This window comes from Pelobates fuscus, chromosome 8 (genome assembly GCF_036172605.1).
Source record: "Pelobates fuscus isolate aPelFus1 chromosome 8, aPelFus1.pri, whole genome shotgun sequence".
In the NCBI taxonomy this organism is placed as follows: Eukaryota; Metazoa; Chordata; class Amphibia; order Anura; family Pelobatidae; genus Pelobates; species Pelobates fuscus.
In genome coordinates this window covers 73,874,963-73,898,604 of record NC_086324.1, presented here as the reverse complement: position 1 = coordinate 73,898,604, position 23,642 = coordinate 73,874,963, and the positions used below count along the sequence as shown (strand labels likewise).

General features: G+C 39.1%; 1 protein-coding gene across 2 annotated transcripts in view; it reads left to right on the top strand.

Annotated features, from left to right (window-relative positions):
• The window catches only part of COL18A1 (collagen type XVIII alpha 1 chain), a 161,555-nt gene that overhangs the window by 125,098 nt on the left and 12,815 nt on the right, over nt 1-23,642 (top strand). For both annotated transcript variants that reach the window (XM_063430060.1, XM_063430059.1), the window contains 13 exons: nt 2,865-3,023; nt 3,338-3,391; nt 5,776-5,820; nt 8,277-8,414; nt 14,288-14,341; nt 14,829-14,855; nt 15,036-15,080; nt 16,864-16,926; nt 17,852-17,887; nt 18,854-18,937; nt 19,083-19,112; nt 21,256-21,282; nt 23,070-23,132. In XM_063430060.1, the coding sequence (XP_063286130.1) occupies nt 2,865-3,023; nt 3,338-3,391; nt 5,776-5,820; nt 8,277-8,414; nt 14,288-14,341; nt 14,829-14,855; nt 15,036-15,080; nt 16,864-16,926; nt 17,852-17,887; nt 18,854-18,937; nt 19,083-19,112; nt 21,256-21,282; nt 23,070-23,132 (825 nt within the window). The remainder of the gene's footprint in view (nt 1-2,864; nt 3,024-3,337; nt 3,392-5,775; nt 5,821-8,276; nt 8,415-14,287; nt 14,342-14,828; nt 14,856-15,035; nt 15,081-16,863; nt 16,927-17,851; nt 17,888-18,853; nt 18,938-19,082; nt 19,113-21,255; nt 21,283-23,069; nt 23,133-23,642) is intronic.

Here is a 23,642-nt window from a genome sequence, read left to right as displayed (position 1 = left end):
TATCTGTGAAAAGCACTCCAGCAAATCATATACAATCAGCTTAATGGCTGACCAGTTTCCTTGATAAGCACATGGCTTCATTAAATCTTTCCCATGATTCTCTCCAAGTCACTGTGAGCTATATGGCATGTATTGGTCGTAAAGTTAGTTGTAATAAATATTCAAGCTAGTGAGATAGATCATTTGGTTAATGCACCATCTGAAAAGTAATTTCAGATATCAGTGTCACATGTCCTCTAGTCAACAAGAAGAACCCAATGTTTTATTCTTCCAAAGTCAACAAAATAAGTAGCATTAAGTTAGGTAATGGTGACATCCATTGATTAGTTATTGATTTATGTAAACTATAACATCATCCTCTAAAGCTTTACCTGGGAATAAACATTGTCTGTAAAACAAATAATGATTAATATAATTATATAGTTCTAAAGGTAAACAAATTAAATGTAGCATGCAGGAACAAACAAAAACTATCACCATGCATTGCCATTTCAGCACTGCAGAATGTGTCCCATTGCAACCAATATTAAATAAAAAAAATTCAGATTTCTATAGCATTTTTGATCAGTTGTAGAGCTTTCTCAGCTACATAGCAATTGCATAGTTTCTTTTTAACGTAATGTAAGGGATTTGAGAAATGAGATTTTCATGTAGACTATTTATCCACCCTCCCCACTCTTGTCACAGATCAGCAAATTACTGGAATGTCCCATTTAGGCATGTGTGAACATTCACAGGCCACAAACCCTTACTGAACTACTAGTGTTAATGGTACCGTATAATATTCACATGCCCTAGAAGGAAAAGTTCACCACACGTTATAAATCAAGACTAACTTATTAACTTAGAAAAGGACCATTAATGAACTACAAATATGCCTTTAACAATGCATAGGAATTACACTGTGTAAATGTTTAGAATTTTGAAAACAGGAAAAAAATATTTTTTTATCCATATATCTAAACATTTTGAGTACGGTATTATTGGTTTATAGTAAAGCTTATCGATACACAGGTGTATGGAAGCACTAAGGGATTTATTCGCTAAATGGCAAATTGTAGTGAATTTAGAACTGAATTGGAAAATTTAGGGTAATAATAAACAAAAATTTTTGCCTAAATTTTGTAATTCGGTTATGAATTCACAAGAATTTGCTATTTAGTGAATAAATCCATAAGTGCAACTTTCTCACGTGATCACAGGTAAGGTGCACGGGTGCTGGGTGAGTCTTTTATTGTGTTCTGGTAAAGTTTATATGGCAGTTAGTTGTAAAACATGCTTTTTTTGTCTAGTTTGTAAAACTATAAATGCTAACTGGTGGTCGGTATCATTTGAGGTAAAAATACTTTTGCATTAAAAGCAGCGGTGGACTTTAAACACCCATGTGTATAACTGTGCTAATCAGTTGCTTGTTGCTATCAAACACTCTGTTAGGTATTCAAAATAAGTGGAGCAGGTTTTTTTTTTTTTTTAATCAGATAAATAGCATCCAGTTAAAATTTTGTTATTTGAACTAATAACGTTTGGCTTTTCACAAAAGTCAAATTGGGTTAATTCAACTATATTTGAACTTCCATCTGGCTGCTGTTTAGCAAACTGTTCAAATTAGGTAAATCTGTTCATAAATATCCACACATTAATAATTGTAAAGTCTGATATATATATATATATATATATATATATATATATATATATAGAGAGAGAGAGATATAGCGTAAAATTTCAAGTGTTCTGCTACTTGCTAGCGCTTAAAGGACCACTATAGGCACCCAGACCACTTCAGGACCACTTCTAGGTTTAACCCTATGGGTTAATCCAGCCTCTAGTGGCTGTCTCATTGACAGCCGCTAGAGGCGCTTACGCGCTTCTCACTGTGATTTTCACAGTGAGAAGACGCCAGCGTCCATAGGAAAGCATTGAGAATGCTTTCCTATGGACTGGCTGAATGCGCGCGCGGCTCTTGCCACGCGTGCGCATTCAGCTGATGACGGCGAAAAGGAGGAGGAGAGTTCCCCGTGCCGAGGGAGCCCGGCGGGGGGAAAATGTAAGGATTAACCCCTTCCACCCCCTAGAGCCCGGCAGGAGGGAGACCCAGAGGGTGGGGGGGGACCTAGAGACGCTATAGTGCCAGGAAAACGAGTATGTTTTCCTGGCACTATAGTGGTCCTTTAACACTTACTTGCCACTGCAAGCCAGCACACTCACCAGAAGTGCATTTCTACTTGCCAGGGCTACATTTTCACTCACCAATATATAAAGCGTCACTCCTGGTGACACAATTATAGGAGATTTTCAATGTTCTTTTACAGGCTGGAATTTCCAGAGAATTCACATTTCTCCATGCATCAGTGGCTTCAAGTGGTCATGAGGCCTGGAGTCTGTATGTGCATAAGAAACGCTGCACATACAGAAATTAACCCCTCTGATGCCGGAAGTGAAACTCCATCTCATTGGGCATCATTAGCGAGCTCAACAGAGTTCCTATATAATAACAGTCTTGTGCAAAATAGTCTGCTGTCAACCAAAATTGAATGGCATGCGCATTTGTATTGGTTGTTTTTTATAAAAAAAAATCCTATGGCCTTTAATTGCTTTGTTTAGCAGTGGGGATGTGCTGGCATTTTATTTAAATTAATTATGAGAATTAAATGCTTTGATATCTACTCTTTTTTTTTTAAGTCTAAATTTAAAGCAGTGCCATTCTAGTGTGTTGGCATTGTATTGCTGTTTCTTTTGGCTATTAAACCATCCTGAGGTCATATGTGGGCATTTATATCGTCCTAATCAATATGTGTGTCAGTAATAGTTAAATCTTGAGATGCCAATGTCTGATTCACTAACCTGTCATTTTTTTTTTTTTATAGGGCCCACCTGGATTGCCGGGCCCTCCCGGCCCACCTGGTGTGCCTGGATTGCCAGGAGTACCTGGCACATTTGGAATGAACTCAACAGGGATGCCAGGACCACCTGGGCTCCCCGGTATTCCAGGAAAGGATGGAATTCCCGGACCACCTGGACCACCGGTAATGTTCAAGATGTAGTCAGTATAGGAATTGGCAGAATCATTTTGCATTTACATATGTACTCATACATGTTGGCAGATAAAATTGTGTTTTAGCAAAAGCATAACTAAGCACATTATTTGGGAAGTTCAATAGAAGGCGTTGATCCCGGAATCCATTTCACCGCCTCCTAGTAGAAGTATATACGGTGCCTTTGGCGAAGAACGTCATGGTCCACATATGTGGAATGCATGTCACTAAGACTGTACCTGATGGATTTGTGTATTTGTTTTAAACCAAACTATGTAACTATATATTTCCTGATTTGGTATTAGGGTTTCCCCGGACAAGATGGTATACCTGGCCCAGCAGGACTTCCTGGAACACGGGTGAGATGTTATATAAATGTTGTATAATTTGAGAACATTATATTATGTATGTACATGACAATATTTCAATTAAGACAAGAAATCCTTTGTAATCTGTCATGCGATTACAAAGCCAGAGCAAACTACAAACTCCTATTTAATCATCGATGATAATTTGCTCGTGCATACTCTATGACAGGGGTAGGCAACCTTTGACACTCCAGATGTTGTGGACTACATCCCCCATAATGCTCTTACACCCATCATGGGAGGTGTAGTCCAAAACATCTAGCGTGCCGAAGGTTGCATACACCTGCTCTATGATATGCAGATTAAATGACGGTTCTGGCACTCTGGGATAACAAAAATAGCAGCTATTGGGGCAAAGGCAGCAGCGTTTCGACCCTAACGGGTCTTTATCAAGCTAATGGAAGTTAAATAAATTACACAAATACATTTACACATAGTTCTGTAGAACAGAATAACTTAGAATTGCTACTCTTGAACTCCTTAAGATAATGATATTTTTTCCATGAGGGTACATATGCTTGCACAAATAGAGAGTTATAGGTCATCTAGAGATTGTTAAAGGGCTTGTATATAATTTACAGGTGTGTTTTTGTATGTAATGTTTGCATTTGATGACAGGGATATATTTGTATGTGGTGTTGGCTTTTGAATTTGTCTGCAAAATTGGTGTTTAAACGACCACTATAGGCACCCAGACCACTTCAGCTCAATGAAGTGGTCTGGGTGCCAGGCCCATCTAGGGTTAACCCTGCAGGTGTAAACATAGCAGTTTCAGAGAAACTGCTATGTTTACATATGGGTTAATCCAGCCTCTAGTGGCTGTCTCGTTGACAGCCGCTAGAGGCGTTTCCGCGCTTCTCACTGTGATTTTCACAGTGAGAAGACGCCAGCGTCCATAGGAAAGCAGTGATAATGCTTTCCTATGGACTGACTGAATGCGCGCGTGCATTCAGCCGATGACATCGGAAGGAGGTAAGAGTTTAACCCCTTCCTACCCCTAGAGCCCGGCGGGAGTGGTACCTATAGGGTAGGGGGACCTATTAACACTATAGTGCCAGGAAAACAAGTTTGTTTTCCTGGCACTACAGTGCTCCTTTAAATGAAGGGGAGTATTTCTATATAATTTTATAGTTAAATGCATGGGTGCGTTTGTATAAATGTTTGTGTTTGATTGCAGGGATGTGTTTGCATGTTGTATTGGAGTTTGATTGTTGGAATGTATGCACATAAACACATACACTTCCACATACATACATACATACTTATACAACTATACATACTCATCTCATTAACAAACACAGATACACACACTGACTTACACATACACACACTGACACATACACACACTAATGCAATCATACATACACACACATAAAAAAATAGAAACACTCACTGACATATACACACCTTGAAACATACACACACACATTGATAGGCAGATATACATGATGACACATACACACACATTGACACATAGACACACTTACTTGCACATACACATACATTGATACACAGATACATTCACTGACACATACACACACTTTGATACATATACAAACCCACTGACACGTTGATGCACACATATGGACACATAAACACACTCAGATACACACACTGACATATTCATACCTTGACACCCTAGTATATACACTGCCGCATACATGCACACACCTTGACACAGATACACACACTGACACATATACACACCGTGACACAGAAATACTCATTGACACATAAACACACTTTGATACACAAACACTGACACACATACAAACACTTACTTATACACACACAAATTGACACACATTTAGCTAGATGCACACATACGGTTGACATATTTAGCCACCCTCCTTTTGTTTGCAGGAGGGTGGTTTTCTTGGGGTCCTGCTGCTGGCTGAGGCTGATGGGAGTGTGGGGCTGCAGCTGGCTCCCTCATGCTTTTCCCTAACCCTGTAGATAAAAACAAGACTGTTGACTGCGTGATACAATTATGACATTTGATCACTTCATGTAACCCCACATTCTAGAATCTCTAATACAATTTATATGAGCCTACAGAGCAGCATGAATATAAGCTGACTGAGAACAGTTTAGAGAGCTTGTTGAATATATCAAAATGTATTTATGTATTTGTTAGCTGCAGTAGTATCCTTGATGCACTTTACATACAGATGCCAGATTTATACACGCAGCTATGTTTATTGTTTGTGTAATTTTACCCACATACAGAAAAAAAGTATTTACATGATACATGCATTTTTTGGATCTTCATTCCAGATGGAAACAGTATAAAAATGTTTGATTTGTTTAAAACAGCTGTGTATTTATAAGTATGTTAACAAAAACGATTATTTGTGTTCCTTCTCCACATTCAGGGTGAAGATGGAGAGATTGGCCTCCCCGGAGTACCTGGATCAAAGGTAGTAAAGCTGTCTAAAGATCTGCCTAAACGTTCTGTTCTCTTCTTCTCAGTCATTTCTTACTGTCTCTTAGAGTATGTTGTCATCACTTCCCCCATATCTGCGTGAGATTCTGTCTCAGTTGTCCCGTGAAACGGGCTCCATGCCTCAGGTAACAGGCAGCAATCTTACAGCATGTACTGTGGGATGATGCTTGTGGGTATTATCCCAGCATGCCTTGCAAGATGCGCATGGAATTCCATGTGGAAATGCTGTAAAAGGATTCTCTGTATCAAGTAACTCAAATTGTGTATTACTAAATAAATAATTATGAGTGTTTGATTTTTCCAGTGTGCATTGAAACTGCATGATGAGTTCTATCAGCCCTTCTGATACTTTGTTATTATAGGGGGGTACTTTTTATAACCTTCTCTTTCACTCTCCTCTGTGTTTCTTCCCCTTTTTCTAACCTGCCCTTCCCTTGTCCCTCTCCACTTCCTATGACTCTCAGAATTCCTTTTGACTATCCCTTTCTCTGCCTCCCATAAACTCCCTCAGTTCATCATTATATATTATTGATACAGAAATAACTGTGTGATGTATGAGTACATGATCTGTAATGAGTGTGTGTGTTTTTATTTGCAGCATGCAGAATGTTCATTGTTTCGGAGAAATTGATACAGTTGCAAGAAAAAGTATGTGAACCCTTTGGAATGATATGGATTTCTGCACAAATTGGTCATCAAATGTGATCTGATCATCATCTAAGTCACAACAATAGACAATCACAGTCTGCTTAAACTAATAACATACAAAGAATGAAATGTTGCCATGTTTTTATTGAACACACCATGTAAACCATTCACAGTGCAGGTGGAAAAAGTATGTGAACCCCTCGACTAATGACATCTCCAAGAGCTAATTGAGCTGTTCATCAGTCCACGATAAGACAAATTGTCTATAAATTGAGATAGTTAACCACTGCTGCTACTCTCCCTAGGAGTGGCTGTCCTGTAAAGATGACTGCAAGAGCACAGCGCAGACTGCTCAATGAGGTGAAGAAGAATCATAGAGTGTCAGCTAAAGACTTACAAAAGTCACTGGCAAATGCTAAAATCCCTGTTAGCGAATCTACAATACGTAAAAAACTAAACAAGAATGGATTTCATGGGAGGATACCACAGAGGAAGCCACTGCTGTCCAAACAAAACATTGCTGCACGTTTACAGTTTGCACAAGAGCACCTGGATGTTCCACAGCAGTACTGGCAAAATATTCTGTGGACAGATGAAACCAAAGTTGAGTTGTTTGGAAGAAACACACAACACTATGTGTGGCGAAAAAGAGGCACAGCACACCAACATCAAAACCTCATCCCAACTGTGAAGTATGGTGGTGGGGGCATCATAGTTTGGGGCTGCTTTGCTGCATCAGGGCCTGGACAGATTGCTATCATCAAAGCAAAAATGAATTCCCAAGTTTATCAAGACATTTTGCAGGAGAACTTAAGGCCATCTGTCTACCAGCTGAAGCTCAACAGAAGATGGGTGTTGCAACAGGACAATGACCCAAAGCATAGAAGTAAATCAACAACAGAATGGCTTAAACAGAAGACAATACGCCTTCTGAAGTGGCCCAGTCAGAGTCCTGACCTCAACCCGATTGAGATACTGTGGCATGACCTCAAGAAAGCGATTCACACCAGACATCCCAAGAATATTGCTGAACTGAAACAGTTCTGTAAAGAGGAATGGTCAATAATTACTCCTGACCGTTGTCCACATCTGATCTGCAACTACAGGAAACGTTTAGTTTAAGTTATTGCTGCCAAAGGAGGTTCAACCAGTTATTAAATCCAAGGGTTCACATACTTTTTCCACCTGCACTGTGAATGTTTACATGGTGTGTTCAATAAAAACACGGCAACATTTCATTCTTTTTGTGTTATTAGTTTAAGCAGACTGTGATTGTCTATTGTTGTGACTTAGATGATGATCAGATCACATTTTATGGCCAATTTGTGCAGAAATCCATATCATTCCAAAGGGTTCACATACTTTTTCTTGCAACTGCATATAGAGTAGGTGCTAGTAAATAATGCATTGTTATCCCTGCTGTCAGCATCGCCTTTCAGATTTTACCTACCTACTGGAGTTAGTGTTTTTTATGTGAACTTCTCTTCCTGGTGGCAATAAGTGGCAAAATTAGAATGTTTTTCAGTCCTTGTGGGTAATTTGAGTGTTTATTGGCCCCATACCTCAACCATCAAGTTACACAGCATGGGAAGCTACATGGAAAAGAAGCCAATAAGGCAAAACATCTAAACTATACACTACAATATCTTGAAAATGATACCAAAAAAAATAAATTTTGATATGTTAAAAAAAAGTTACAGACTTGCTTTCTGTGGTAGCTGCCTTTGTATAAAATGTGTTTGCTTTAATTTTATTTTTGTAACGTTTTTGTATATAATTTAGGGTAATGCTGGTGATCCTGGACCTACAGGACCTCCTGGTCAATCTGGCTTAGCTGGACTTCCTGGACCAATGGGACCACGTGGATTACCCGGTCCTCCAGGACCAGCTGGACCTGTTGGACGACTTCCTGCTGGATTTGTAAGTAGCCAATTATTAGCACTTTGTCTGGCATTAGAAATCTGCAGAGATGACACTAGTAAGATGAGACGAGATGCATAGAGTTTCTAAAAGCAAGTTTGATGCCAACTTTTGATTAACAGTTAGCCCGTGGCCCGCTTCATGCACATTTATAGAAGCAATATATTTAATACCAAATGCACCGTTTTATCATATAAACATTGTTTCCTGTTTGTAAAAATTTTATAGTCCAGGGGTCAAATTGAAGCATGTAGCCAAAAATATGTTAAATACAAGGTAGCTATGCCCAGAAACAAACATCCAGCAATTACTTTAAATTAATATTACAAATCTGTATTCCTTACACTATAGCTCCCTCTGTCGCCCTCACCTCCCGTTAACATTGAAAGGTTTAAAAACCCTTTCTGTACTGACTTTATTCCAGCGCCAGTGTCCCTTGGTGCTGGGTTGGCACTCCGCCTCCTCTGATGTCGCCCAACGGGGAAGGGGGGGTGGGGGGGGGGGACTATTGCACGCCAAATGCATTGGGCCCTCCCCCTAGTAAAGCATTGGTTCAATGCTTTCCTATGGGGATTTAACTGACGCTGGATATCCTCATGCAGAGCAAAAGTCGCCTAATAAGCAAAAAGTGCCTCGAGTGGCTATCAGCAACAAAAGGCAGTCTTAGTCCTGTAATGTAATTATTGCAGTTTCTCTAAAACTGCGATGAATTACATTGCAAGACTAAGGGGAGCAGGGACACTGCACCCAGACCACGTTAATGAGCTGAAGTGATCTTGAGTGCCTATAGTGTCCCTTGAAATGTGTATATAGAATATATTAAGGGGCAGGCAAAACACCACACCACTGCACCTCTATGTAGTGGTTTTGGTGCAGTGAAGCTATGATTGTTATTCCATGGCCCTGTCAAATGGTTTTAGAGAAGATTCATATACACCCAGGCTCTCTGTTACCAGCTGCATTTATAATGAGATTTTGCAGTTCTGCAATACAATACATATCCTGGATGACTGTGAGCAGTGTGCAAAATGCCCCATGAGTTTCAGACAATCATCACCTTCCAGATTTGACTGAATTGATATTCATAACACCGAAGTGGAAATTACACATTACCAGTGCAGGTGGAGCTTCGGAATGATTGAATCTACATTAAACAATCATTAACTAATAATAATATAATTAAGATCACTTTATTTGTTAATGCTAAATTGTATCTACCTTCTTTATGAATGTCATATTTATTCATCCATGTGAATAATGATGTTATTATATATGTTTATAGTATCTTGCATGAGAAACAGAGAGAAGTTACCGGCATTTCAGGTCTGGACTGCCCTTATGGGTTGGATAAGTCTGACGTGCAATGATATACAGTCAGGTCCATAAATATTGGGACATCGACACAATTCTAATCTTTTTGGCTCTATACACAACCACAATGGATTTAAAGATGTGCTTTAACTGCAGACTTTCAGCTTTAATTTGTGGGTATTTACATCCAAATCAGGTGAACGGTGTAGGAATTAGGAACAGTTTGTATATGTGCCTCCCACTTTTCAAGGGACCAAAAGTAATGGGACAATTGGCTGCTCAGCTGTTCCATGGCCAGGTGTGTGTTATTCCCTCATTAACCCATTTACAAGGAGCAGGTAAAAGGTCCAGAGTTCATTTCAAGTGTGCTATTTGCATTTGGAATCTGTTGCTGTCAACTCTCAAATATAGATCCAAAGAGCTGTCACTATCAGTGAAGCAAGCCATCATTAGGCTGAAAAAACAAAACAAACCCATCAGAGAAATAGCAAAAACATTATATGTGACCAAATCAACTGTTTGGAACATCCTTAAAAAGAAAGAACGCACCGGTGAGCTCAGCAACACCAAAAGACCCGGAAGATCACGGAAAACAACTGTGGTGGATGACTGAAGAATTCTTTCCCTGGTGAAGAAAACACCCTTCACAACGGTGGCCAGATTAAGAACACTCTCCAGGAGGTAGGTCTATGTGTGTCAAAGTCAACAATCAAGAGAAGACTTCACCAGAGTGAATACAGAGGGTTCACCACAAGATGTAAACCATTGGTGAGCCTCAAAAACAGGATGGCCAGATTAGAGTTTGCCAAACAACATCTAAAAAAAGCCTTCACAGTTCTGGAACAACATCCAATGGACAGATGAGACCAAGATCAACTTGTACCAGAGTGAAGGGAAGAGAAGAGTATGGAGAAGGAAAGGAACTGCTCATGATCCTAAGCATACCACCTCATCAGTGAAGCATGGTGGTGGTAGTGTCATGGCGTGGGCATGTATGGCTGCCAATGGAACTGGTTCTCTTCTGAAGTGTTTTGGGCAATATTATCTGCTCATATTCAGCCAAATGCTTCAGAACTCATTGGACGGCGCTTCACAGTGCAGATGGACAATGACCCGAAGCATACTGCAAAAGCAACCAAAGAGTTTTTTAAGGGAAATAAGTGGAATGTTATGCAATGGCCAAGTCAATCACCTGACCTGAATCCGATTGAGCATGCAATTTACTTGATGAAGACAAAACTGAAGGGAAAAATGCTCCAAGAACAAACGGGAACTGAAGACAATTGCAGTAGAGGCCTGGCAGAGCATCACCAGGGATGAAACCCAGCGTCTGGTGATGTCTATGCGTTCCAGACTTCAGGCTATAATTGACTGTAAAGGATTTGCAACCAAGTATTAAAAAGTGAAAGTTTGATTTATGACTGTTAATCTGTCCCATTACTTTTGGTCCCTTAAAAAGTGGGAGGCACATATACAAACTGTTGTAATTCCTACACCGTTCACCTGATTTGGATGTAAATACCCTCAAATTAAAGCTGAAAGTCTGCAGTTAAAGAACATCTTGTTTGTTTCATTTCAAACCCATTGTGTTGGTGTATAGAGCCAAAAAGATTCGAATTGTGTCGATGTCCCAATATTTATGAACCTGACTGTTGGTTCACTCTGTTAGGGCCGGTGCAAGGATTTTTGGGTACACAGGCGAAGATGATTTTGGAGCTTCCTCTCCCCCCAAAAGCATCTTCACCTGTGTGCCTCTTAACCCACCTTTTGTTTCTTAACCCCTTTTTTTTAACTACCGTATATACTCGAGTATAAGACGAGTTTTTCAGCACATTTTTTGTGCTGAAAACCCCCCACTCGTCTTATACTCGAGTCAGTTGTCTGTATTATGGCAATTTTCATTGCCATAATACAGACATGGACCCGGGGGCTGTCAGGAAGCTGTAACTTACCTTCACAGCAGCTCCTGTCAGCTCCCTTCTCTCTTCTCCGGTGCGTGCAGCTCCCAGGTCAGCTTCCTCTGCAACTCTCGCGAGAGCCGCGGGGTCAGAGCGTTGCCACGGGTTACCGTGGCAACGCTCCGCGCGGCCGCGAGAGTTGCAGAGGGAGCTGACCTGGGAGCTGCTCGCACCGGAGAAGAGAGAAGGGAGCTGACAGGAGCTGCTGTGAAGGGAGCTGACAGGAGCTGCTGTGAAGGTAAGTTACAGCTTCCTGACAGCCCCCTCCTACAGCCCATCCACTGGACCACCAGGGAGTGAGAGCCCCCCTCCCTGGCCAGCTAACAAGCAGGGAGGGGGGAAGAAAAAATAAAAATAATAATAAAACAAATAATAATAAGGAAAAAATAATTAAAATAATAACATAAAAATAATAATACAAATAATAATAAAATAAAAAAAAATAGTTACCAAAAAAAAATAACATTAAAAAAAATATTAAAATAATAATTAAATAATAATTAATAAAATGCCCATCCCCCCACCAATGCTCTGCACTCACACACACACACTGCACATACACACACTGCACTGCATTCATTATAAACACACTGCATTCATACACACTGCACTCACACACACTGCACTCATACATACACACTGCACTCATACATACACACTGCACTCATATACACACACTGCACTGCATTCATTATACACACACTGCATACATACTGCACTCATACACACACACACTGCACTCATACACACACACACACACACTGCACTCATACACACACACACTGCACTCATACACACACACACTGCACTCATACACACACTGCATACACACTGCACTCATACACACACTGCATACACACTGCACTCATACACACACTGCATACACACTGCACTCATACACACACTGCATACACACTGCACTCATACACACACTGCACTGCATTCATTATATACACACTGCATTCATACACACACTGCATTCATACACACACACTGCACTCATTATACACACACTGCACTCATACACACACACTGCACTCCATTCATTATATACACACTGCACACACTGCATACACACACACTGCATTCATATACACACTGCATTAATTATATACACACACTGTAAATAAATATTCAGTTAATATAATTTTTTTAGGATCTAATTTTATTTAGAAATGTACCAGTAGCTGCTGCATTTCCCACCCTAGTCTTATACTCGAGTCAATAAGTTTTCCCAGTTTTTTGGGGTAAAATTAGGGGCCTCGGCTTATATTCGGGTCGGCTTATACTCGAGTATATACGGTATCTTATCCCATATTTTTCCCCATTGTGTGTCTTACACCTCCCTTGTGTATCTCTTACTAACCCCCTTTGTGTTTCTTAATCCCCCTCAGCCTCTTTGTGTGTCTCCTTCTCTCCCAGTCCCTTTGTGTCTTTTATTCCTTTGTGTATTTATCTTTCACTACCAGCCAGTCTATCTCCCCCCAGCCACTCTGTGTCTCTGTTTACTCTTCTCCATCCCCTCTGTGTCTCTTTCACCCCCAGCCCCCTGGTATTTCCACTCACAGGCCCAGCTGTGTGTCTTTCTCCCCCCTCATGTCCCTCTGTGTGTCTTTCTCCCCACTCAGGCCCCCCTGTGTGCCACTCTCCCCTCCATGTCCCTTGGTGTTCCTCTCGCATCCCCTCCATGTCTATTAGTGTTCCTCTCCCCTCCATGTCCCTTAGTGTTCCTCTCCCCTCCCTCCCTCCCCTGTCCCTTAGTGTTCCTCTCCCCTCTCTCCCGTGTCCCTTAGTGTTCCCTTCCCTCACCCTTTCCTGTCTCTTAGTGCCCCCCATTCCTCATAATGTTCCTCCCACCCCCCCATCTTAATGTTCCTCTTTTAGTGGTCCCTCCACTACCCCAGTGTTTATTTTACTTTCCCTCCCCTCTACCTTAGTGCCTCCCCTTAATGTTGCTCTACCCTCCCTCTTTTTTAGTGTTCTTTCCCCAAATCCTCTGTCCCATAGTATTCTTCCTCTCTCTCCCCCATAGTGTTCTTTCCCGGCTCCCCCATAGTGTTCTTTCCCCCTCCTCCCCTGACCCATAGCGTTCTTTCCACCCCGTCCCATAGCATTCTCCCCCCCCCTTGTTCCATAGCGTTCTTTTCCCCCCTCCCCTCTTCCATGGCGTTCTCCCCCGTCCTCCCATAGTGTTTCTTCCCCCCCCCATAGTTTCCCTTCCCCCCTCCCATAGTTTCCCTTCCCCCCTCCCATAGTTTTCCTTCCCTCCTCCCATAGTGTTCCTTCTCCCCACCATAGTGTTTCTTCTCCCCACCATAGTGTTCCTTCTCCCCACCATAGTGTTCCTTCTCCCCTCATAGTGTTCCTTCTCCCCACCATAGTGTTCCTTCTCCCCCCCATATCAAGCAATCCATGTCACTTTGAATAGAGTAATACCAATAATTCTATTAGGTGCTGCCAATTATGATCCTTTCATATTTGGATTGCCTGTCAAATTTTTTCACCTATATTAGGAGAGAAATTGAATGGTGTTATTAATGTATCTTACACCAGTTGTGATTGCAAGAATGTCTGATTTTATTATGTGCCACTCTCTCATTGCAGGATGACATGGAGGGCTCAGGAATTGCACTTTATAACAGAGGTGGTGGGTCACAGGTAATGCATTTTTTTGTTTTACAATTAAACATATGTGTACATTTTGCAATATTAATAAATAAGTCGTTGACTTTTGGATCTCTTATTGTTAGTTTTACTCTTTCTTTCCAATGCATCAGAGAAATTAATGTTGAAGAGAAGTGAGGTTGGCACAGCCACTACTTATTTTCCTTTGATATTGGTCGTTCATAAAATAGTTCACAATCCCAATGCAGACCAATCCAGATAAATAGTTATCTTGCACCAATAGTTACTGTGAATGTGTAGGCCCCTTACCTGTTCATGCTGCCATATACATCAAGAGTCATGGGGGGAAAATTCTATTTTTGGAAACTTAAAAAGGTGTAAAATTAATTAGATGGATGGATAAGCCCTTTAGTGTCGTGTTGGAAGCACACAGTCTAATCTAATACACATTTTTGATGTATATTTTAATTGTATTTTTGACATACAACATTTCAGTAACCAATGTTTTCCCTATCTTCAGGGGCTGCCTGGACTTCCTGGAGACAAGGTGAGAGATTAGCCTTTTAGTAACATGTCTTTAGATAATGTGTTTAGATATTATAGTAACGGTGCTGCATGGTGTGGAATAGTCCTGAGCTATCGTGGACACTTTTGTAGATTACTGTGGTAGGTGTAGAATACGTGTTTGTTTCATGTTGGTGTCACATGCTATTGATTTTCCATGCAGGGAGACAGTGGAGATCCAGGACTGCCGGGCCTTCCAGGAATTAAGGTATACCAGCATATTGTCCAGCTTTAAAGGGAAATACTATTCATATGATCTATCAATTAGCTATTTAGAATCTTGATACTGTCTTAAGAGCAAAAGTGTGTAAATTAATTTAAAAAAACAAACCATAATGTAAAAGGACACTCAAAGCATAAAAAGTGCTTAATGCTGCCCCTATAGCATTTCAAACAAAAGCATTGCCATTTCTGAGAAATGGCACTGTCTAGAATGATTTAGCAAATTTCACCCGGCCTTCCTACACAAATCTATTTAGTTATCCATTTGACGGCCATCATCACAATGCAAAGCAAGCTGACGTTGGCTACTGTGTGCATCCAGTGCTTCTCATAAAGAAGCAATGGAATGGGAGATTGTAGCGATTACAATTTAGTCATATTTACAGAGGAATCCCATAACATTTAGAAGTTGGGTCTTGAAAGACGTGTGTAAAAGGGTATGCATTTCTTAAATGTACAGGGAACAGTTTATACCCTCTTCCACTCTGCTGGGAGTGTGTGTCACAGAGATGGAGCAGCATGGCCCACCAGTTTGGGTGAATTTAGCTTCAGAGCACTTGATATCTCATACTCTTCCCCATTTATGTACCTTAGGTAGAGGAGGGTATAAAATTCCAGCAAGATTCACTAAGCTGATCTAAGCAGGTGCACTATGGCATCCCACCTGCTTCCCACACTGTGAGGTTAAGTGATACGTTAATATAAGGGTACTCTGCACTTTCTGTTTACCTTTATATAGTTGTGGTGGTTCCCCATATTGTGGAGAGTGAATTGATCAGAGACAGTTGTGGCACACTTTAAGTTATTGTAAGGTCATGCTACCCACATTTCCATTCTTATTTTTTTTTTATTTTTTTATTTCTTAAAGGAACTCTGCAAGCACCATACCCACTGCAGCACACTGTAGTGGTTATGGTTCCAGGAGTGCCCTGGCTCCTCCCAATATAAGCAGTCAAATTGTTTGATAATGGTGCACTTATAACTGGGGATTGCCACAAGCTGAGCCCTGCCTTCATACATAAGGATCTAAGGGCCAGAAACGCTTGCAGGGCTGCTGCGGTTACCACCATTCTTTCTTCCTGGTAAAATATTTTATAAATAAATACATTCTTAGTAAAGGGAGCATCCAGCAGTGAGCCCAGTGTACCCTACCAAATGGTTTGACTACTTGCAATGAGAGGGAGTCATAGTATTCCTAGGAACATTATCACTACAGTGTGCTGTAGTGGTTATGGTGCTTGGTATGTTACTTTAACAACTTTTAGTATTATTGAGCCTTAATGTGGGGCAAATTCAACTGGGAGAGTGAGAAATGTGTATCAACATGCATTTGGTGTTTTACATTTAGAACAAACTAAATGTAGTGAATGCCACCTCAGTGTGAGCCTTCCGATTACTCTTAATAAGTCAGCCTATAATAAATGACCTACCCACAAATATACAAATGGAACAGGCTTTCAACAATTTCAAGGCCAGCTAGGGATTTAATCAAACAGCATTGTACTATGGAGAGATTTATTCAGTGGGAAAATAAATATTATCCATTGTAGTGGTAGACAAAATGTCTAGTATACACCAGGAAAAGTAAATATATTAAAACATACAGTAATATATCCTTTACCTAGCCCTTTATGTAGTGCTAGTAGAATTTTAAAAAGGGTTTGTTTCCTAATAGTTTTCACGCAGGCTGCATGATAAAAAGGTATTACACATATTTCATTCATCCTGTGGTGAATGTTTTATTCTGAGTAATGAAGGCTGTTTTATAGGGTGATCGTGGTATTACAGGCTTGGATGGAAGACCCGGATTGGATGGTTTCCCAGGTCCCGAGGTTAGTAGATAGGAGAACTGGTTTTATATTTTTTAAATTGGAATGTTGTGTCTCAGCACTGCCCCAGGAAGCACCTCTAGCAGCCATCTGAGGAGTGGCCAGTGAAGTTATCACTAGGCTGTAATGTAAACACTGCATTTTCTCTGAAAAGACAGTGTTTACAGCAAAAAGCCTGAAGGTAATGATTCTACTCACCAGAACAAATTCAATAAGCTGTAGTTGTTCTGGTGGCTATAGAGTCCCTATCACCTGTACCATTTGTTTAAATTACACTTGTAACCCTTTTTCCTCCAAAAAAATTGTGAATGGTTTTTCAAAAATCCAGATAACTTAAAAATGTAATTTTTAACAAAATTCCAAGCAAAATTGAAACATTAAATCTAACGAATAAAACTAAAATAAAGCAAGAACTAATAATAACACTAAGGAAACTTGGTTCCGCAGAGTTTTAGAAGATAAATGAAAGAATAGAAACTTAAACAATTATTTAATATGCTGTAAAAACGTTTCAATGTCTCCAGACATTTTGTTTGTACGTATAAAATGCCTTCATGTAACTTTAGCAGGGTTATTCACTAAAGTGACAAATCAAAGTGAATTTCAAATTTAAGGCCAAAGTAGCAGACTTAGAGAATTTTGCCCTTAAATTTAAAGAATTTTGGCTAGTTTGACCTTTTGCAATTCACCTTGAATTCTCACTTCAGTGAATAATCCTGTAGATGTACAGGTGCAGAATCAGAAATAAGGCTAAATGCTTTATGTTAAAATTTCAAATTGAGATTTATAGATCTGTCAATTCTTTCTTGTTCAACCTGTTTTATCCTTATCCGCAAATTATCCTTCTGCCATGTTCCACTACGGAATAATAACAGATTACAGGGTACTATCATTCTAATGTCTTCTATCTGATTTTATATTGTTGTAGGGTCCCAAGGGAGGCAAAGGAGATCAAGGTGAACGGGTAAGTAGGATTTTTAATTCCATGTCCCTCACACTCTTAGCAACGTGACATAGTCAAATAGGAGCTATAATAAATGTATTATGAAGTGTCACGGTGGCATGTATTAAATAACATTTGGACTGCGGAGAAATGACAACTGATTTGCAAACCTTAGGCTAAGATAGTTTAGTTGGAACAATTTTTTACTTCAATTATATTTAAACAAGTTTGCTTAAAGTGGGCTTAATGATAATGTATGAACTTTGAAACATGTCAAAAGAGGAAATAATATGCAATATGGAAGGAACAGATAGACACAAATAGGATGACGTGAATCAGGGGTACACTGTTCCACATGTATAAGGAGCAATTATGCAACAAATTCTAAATGTGGAACACTCATCTGGAACATTCCATCGGTTTCCATGGTGATTGCTCCATTATTAGAAATTTACGAGAGAATAGCTTTATATACAGTGGGCCCTGTGTGTTATTTTGCTTCCTGTTCATTTATATTTTGCCACATGGCCAATATGGTGTCAGATTGCTGTAAGAGACCTGTAGTATCTATTCTTCAACAAAGCCGACATTGACACTAACATATTGCTATAAAAAGTGGCATGATTGCAGTGACTGCACACTATCATTATTAATAAGGTTCATAAATAATCACATGTGGGACACCATTTAGTTCACTTTATTTGCACTTCTGTCCAACTCTGCCCTTCAGAACTCTGAAGAAGGATAACGGCTTTGTGTGAAAATAACAAAATTACAAATGTACCAGTTTTATTATTTTGTTGTTTTTCTTTTTTTCGTCTTTTATCCCACGTCTCTCATGATTTATGAGTCTTATAAGTCTTACGTCAATAAAGTGCTAAAACAAGATGTGCTTAGTGTTTAGCTCGTTTAACTAAGAACCAACTATTAATTGTTCTGTTAGAAGCTTTCCAAAGTACAGTTTCTTAATGAGTGCTGTGGTTGCAGGGAGAACCTGGCCGAGATGGAGCTTCCATTCCAGGTCCACCTGGTCCTCCTGGGTCGGTTGTGTATATAACAAAAGATGAAAGGGTAAGCATATTACAGCTTTCTTGCAAATTCCTTTTCAACGTCTAACCTTCTGTCACAATTTGAAATATTACTCCTTACTCTGTAACTTTTTAACCTGCTTCTACTATTTGTTCTGCTATGTAATTGTTTTATTTTAATCTTTAAGGATGGTATTGGATCTGGTCCTGCAACAGAGGTAAGTGTCTCACATTACTTCACCCTATTCTGTATGAGTTTGACTCGAGACAATTCCTTATATTGGAATGCCTCCATTTTGTTAAAGATTACAAATGTTCTAGCTCCTCCAAAAGCGTTACCACACTTTCCACTCCCCCTAAGATGGCTCCTGTAAATATATTTGATGAAGAGTCGAAATACATAATTACGGTCTATTAGTGTAATGAATAATACTGACACAGAAACGTTGGAAACTATTTTACTCATAATACTCAGAAAACTTTAGCCATCGCAATAGAAATATATGGTGTGCCAAGGTCTGCTGTCTCTGACCGATATGATAAATATCTTGATGTTACCTAGTTTAAAGGGGACATCCGTTCTTTGCACTTTGGAAGAACTCTCAAGAAAGAAAGGTGTTCTGTGTCAACCACAATATTAATCACATAGGCTGTTTCCAGGTACCTAGCAATATTTATATTTGTATTCTTTACTCACAATATCATGTGCTAATTTTATCGCACACACATCCTATAATTAGCGCACACAGTTATATAGGGGAAATTATTTTTAGACCACTGCCCCATAGACAACATGATTAATAAAATACGAAGACACTTAATTAAAATAAAAAACACAATATACTATAGTATAATTAAATATTTTTTGTTGTACTGACTGCACAGACTGCATTTTAGATTATCACCACTAGGTGGAGACATTACAGTATGTTTTCATGTACTTATTACTTCAGCTTAAAAACACTTAACAGGATGTTTTCAAATAGCTGATGATTTATATTGGGTACATATTATACTGAAATCTAAAAATGCAAAGAGTACGTTTTGCAGAAATGCGCACCTCGTGCCAAACAGTGGTGATAGGATAATGTTGCTGATAGCTCTAAAAAATAAAGTAGATCATTTCCCCCAGCCTTTTGAAAATTACACAAATGATGATTTTCTTCACTTTCCGCTCTCTGGGCCCTATGTATAATTTTAGTAGTGAGGCAAATTAGCCAACACAAAAGAGATACAGGAAATACAGAGATACATATTCAAAATGAGATTATAAAACAATCACTTGATATGTTTCGCAAACCAATACTGGTGTTTCACTGGAATAGAAGCGAAGTTGTTTTAATGTATATTATATCTAAATCCACTGAATAACAGTGTTAAAGAAATACTGCAAGCACCCAAACAACTTTAGTTTAATTGAATGGTTTTGGTGTATAGATCATGCCCCTGCAGTCTCATTGCTCAATTCTCTGTCATTTAGACATTAAATCACTTTTGTTTATATTTATGCAGCCCATGTCACGTCTTGCCAGGCTGTGAATTACACAGCCTTCAATTAGATCTTACAGCACAGAGTGTTTACTTTAGAAGTTATTTCCTGCTCTGTTAATTAAACTTTAATCACATACGGGAGGCTGTGGCATGCTCTAGCAGGCAATTACAGAGCAGGAGATCAGAAATTCTAAATTAAACACACTTTGCAATAAGGGAAGCTGACAAAACAGAATCTTTTTCTGTGTAGGGAGTCTGTGTGAGTTTCAGCAAGAGGTAGTGTCGCTTTGCCTTGATAAACAATATGATTAAATTCCTCAATGGTGGAGAATTGATGGGCATGATCTATACACTCAAACTGCTTCATTAAGCTAATGTTATTTTGATGCTTACAAAGTCCATTTAAAAAATTTATGTTAGAGGTTTTATCCCGATGCCATTGTTTCAGTGAAAGATCCCAGTTAATCTGGAGTATTCATTGGTAGTAATAAACATTGAATATTCCATGACATTGGGGTGCATTTGCAACAAACCACTGAGTCTCAGCTAGCGCAATAACTTTGCATCCTCCATAACATATGTCTCCCTGGTTTATCTGATTATGTTTCCCATTGCAAATAAAAGGTTAAACTATTGTAATATCCATATGACATCCAGGGCTCCAGCTATTTTAATAGAACCATGTAGAATCTGTATTTCGTATATGTCATTTAAAAGTAGCTTGCATATATAGAACTTGACATCATTCATGATGTCTTTTGATATCCTAAAAGAAATGAGAAGGTCTATAGTTGGTCCTCAACATTTGTAGCAGACAATAGGAATTTTCATCAGATGTCAAATAAATAAATGTGTCACTGTTTGTTGCAGGGCAAAGATGGTGCACCTGGATTACCGGTAAGGAAACGTAAATGCAATCCCATGATTGTGTAAAATATTAAGAGGATAGATTATAATGGATTTACACTTGTGTGTGTATACATTGATCAGCTACAACAACTACCTAAGATTGTTGCAGACCACATACACCCCTTTATGGCAGTGATGTTCTCTGATGGCAGTGGCCATGCACAGTAGGATAATGCACATTGGAAAAAATATTCAGGAACATTACAAAGAGTTCAAGGTGTTGCATTGACCTCCAATTTCCCCAGGTATCAATCCAATTGAGCCCCACATCACAACTTGAAGGACTTAAAGGATCTGTTGCTTATGTCTTGGTGCCTAGATACCACAGGGCATGTTCAGAGATCATTTAAGTCCATGTCTCAATGCATCAGATGACCCTGGATGACCAACACGATATAAGGTCCCCCAGGATCATCACGAAAGGAGCCTACACAATATTAGGCAGGTGGTTTAATGCTGTGGCCGATTAGTGCATATATCATATAGCCAAAAATATGTGGATATCATATAATAGAACATCTCATTCCAAAATCATGAACCTTGATATGGAGTTGGACCCTCCATTGCTGTTATGACCTCCTTCCTCTTGGAAATCATGAAACTTCCAATAAACAGTTCTTTTGCAGATAATGCTCCCAGGGGAAGTTCGGAATTCAGTAGTGTGTTTTGCAACAAAGGACAGTAGTGTGTTTTGCAACTCACTCCCATATTTCCAATAACAGCCTACTTTCTGTTATCTATTTGTTTCTAAATTAGGCCTAGTATGGTTTAGCACCTAGAATTTCAAAAATTAAATGAAACCATCAGTATAACTTATCCCAGTATTGATAGATTGACAGACAGTTTATACTCATTAACCACGTCAATACCCAAATTAAGTATAAACGTTTTTATTTTCATGTATTGTGCGATATTAAATCTAGTCCATAAAGCCTCGCTCACTCTCAGTTATACCCTAGTTATGATCACCAGCCTGTAGAGGATCAGGTTTCTCTACCAAAAGCTACTAGTCACTGATATAATGGATGTAAAGTTGCTGGAAGCCAAAACTGCTTTCAAACTGTACAGGAAGTTTCAATGGATTACACTATTCCTACAGTCAGAGAGGAGCGGGAGTAGTAAATAGACTCTACTATTTCACTGTCACCATTACATTAGCATTCCAGAGATTAAAATAAAGATTGCTATAGCAGTTTTAAATACCTTTATCTTAGAAATATATAATTTAACTGGATGTACTTTGTATGTGCATTTTGTATAAATGCAGTTATTTTTACAATCTGTTGCCATATTTAATAAGCTGTACTGCTAGTAATGGACTCAGGGTCCTTACAAATACCTATAAGCACGGTAAATGACCATTTTATTGATCGATTTTGTCACCACTACTGTATGTGAAAAACAAAGGGTTTTTTGCTTTTATACTAACATTTCAGACAGTGTGTAGAATATTCCAAGATAAAGACACTGTATACTGTGCAAAGCTGTTAATTTTCCCAAATGGTTTTTATGAAGGATGAGTCAATAAGTGAAAAAAAAGTTTACATTTACATATTTTTAATATTTAAGTTTATGTACAAAGCAATCTATCCACAAAACTTCTGTGTTGTTGTATGTTTATTATGATGTGATTATGTTTGCTAGCTATGCATCCTTTGCTTCAAATAAATGTTCTACTAATATTTTTCATTCAAAAGATGCTCAGTATTGAAGGGGTTAATAGTGTGTGTGCGCAGTTATGTATTTCGATTATTCATGTGCTTTGCTGTCTTTAGGGCCCTAGAGGACCAAAGGGAGAAGAAGGACTAAATGGCCTTCCTGGACAACCTGGAAGTAAGGTGAGAATTCAGTAAATTCAATTCAAAATAAGCAATCACAAAAATTATAAATCGCCAACCATTTTGCATACTCTGGTCTTGATCAGAGAGCATAACTGTCTTATATTAAAAAAAAAAAAAAAAAAGTACTTGCAGTACTTGATACTACTAAAATAAATGTTTCGTCTACAATAAGGAATAGATAAAATCATGTTTTCCAATTCTGAAAAATAATTACCGCATTATTTTATAAAGTAGGTTTGCACTTCTCATTTTTCACATGTGGCTGATTCTGAGGATAGACACGGTACTAATGTCAACTGCCTGTGTCAGGTTGCTATGGGGTCTTTAGCAAGAGCATGATAAAAGAACAATCATTGTTGGCATCCAGACATTCATGGAGAAACGTAGAACAGAACATCAGATAGGCCTAGGCTGTACTTTTACCAGGTAACTAAATCAGGGTTAGCACACTGAGGCTGGATGATCAAGTGTTAGATGCAGAAGGCAGGGATCTAGGGTATAGTTCAG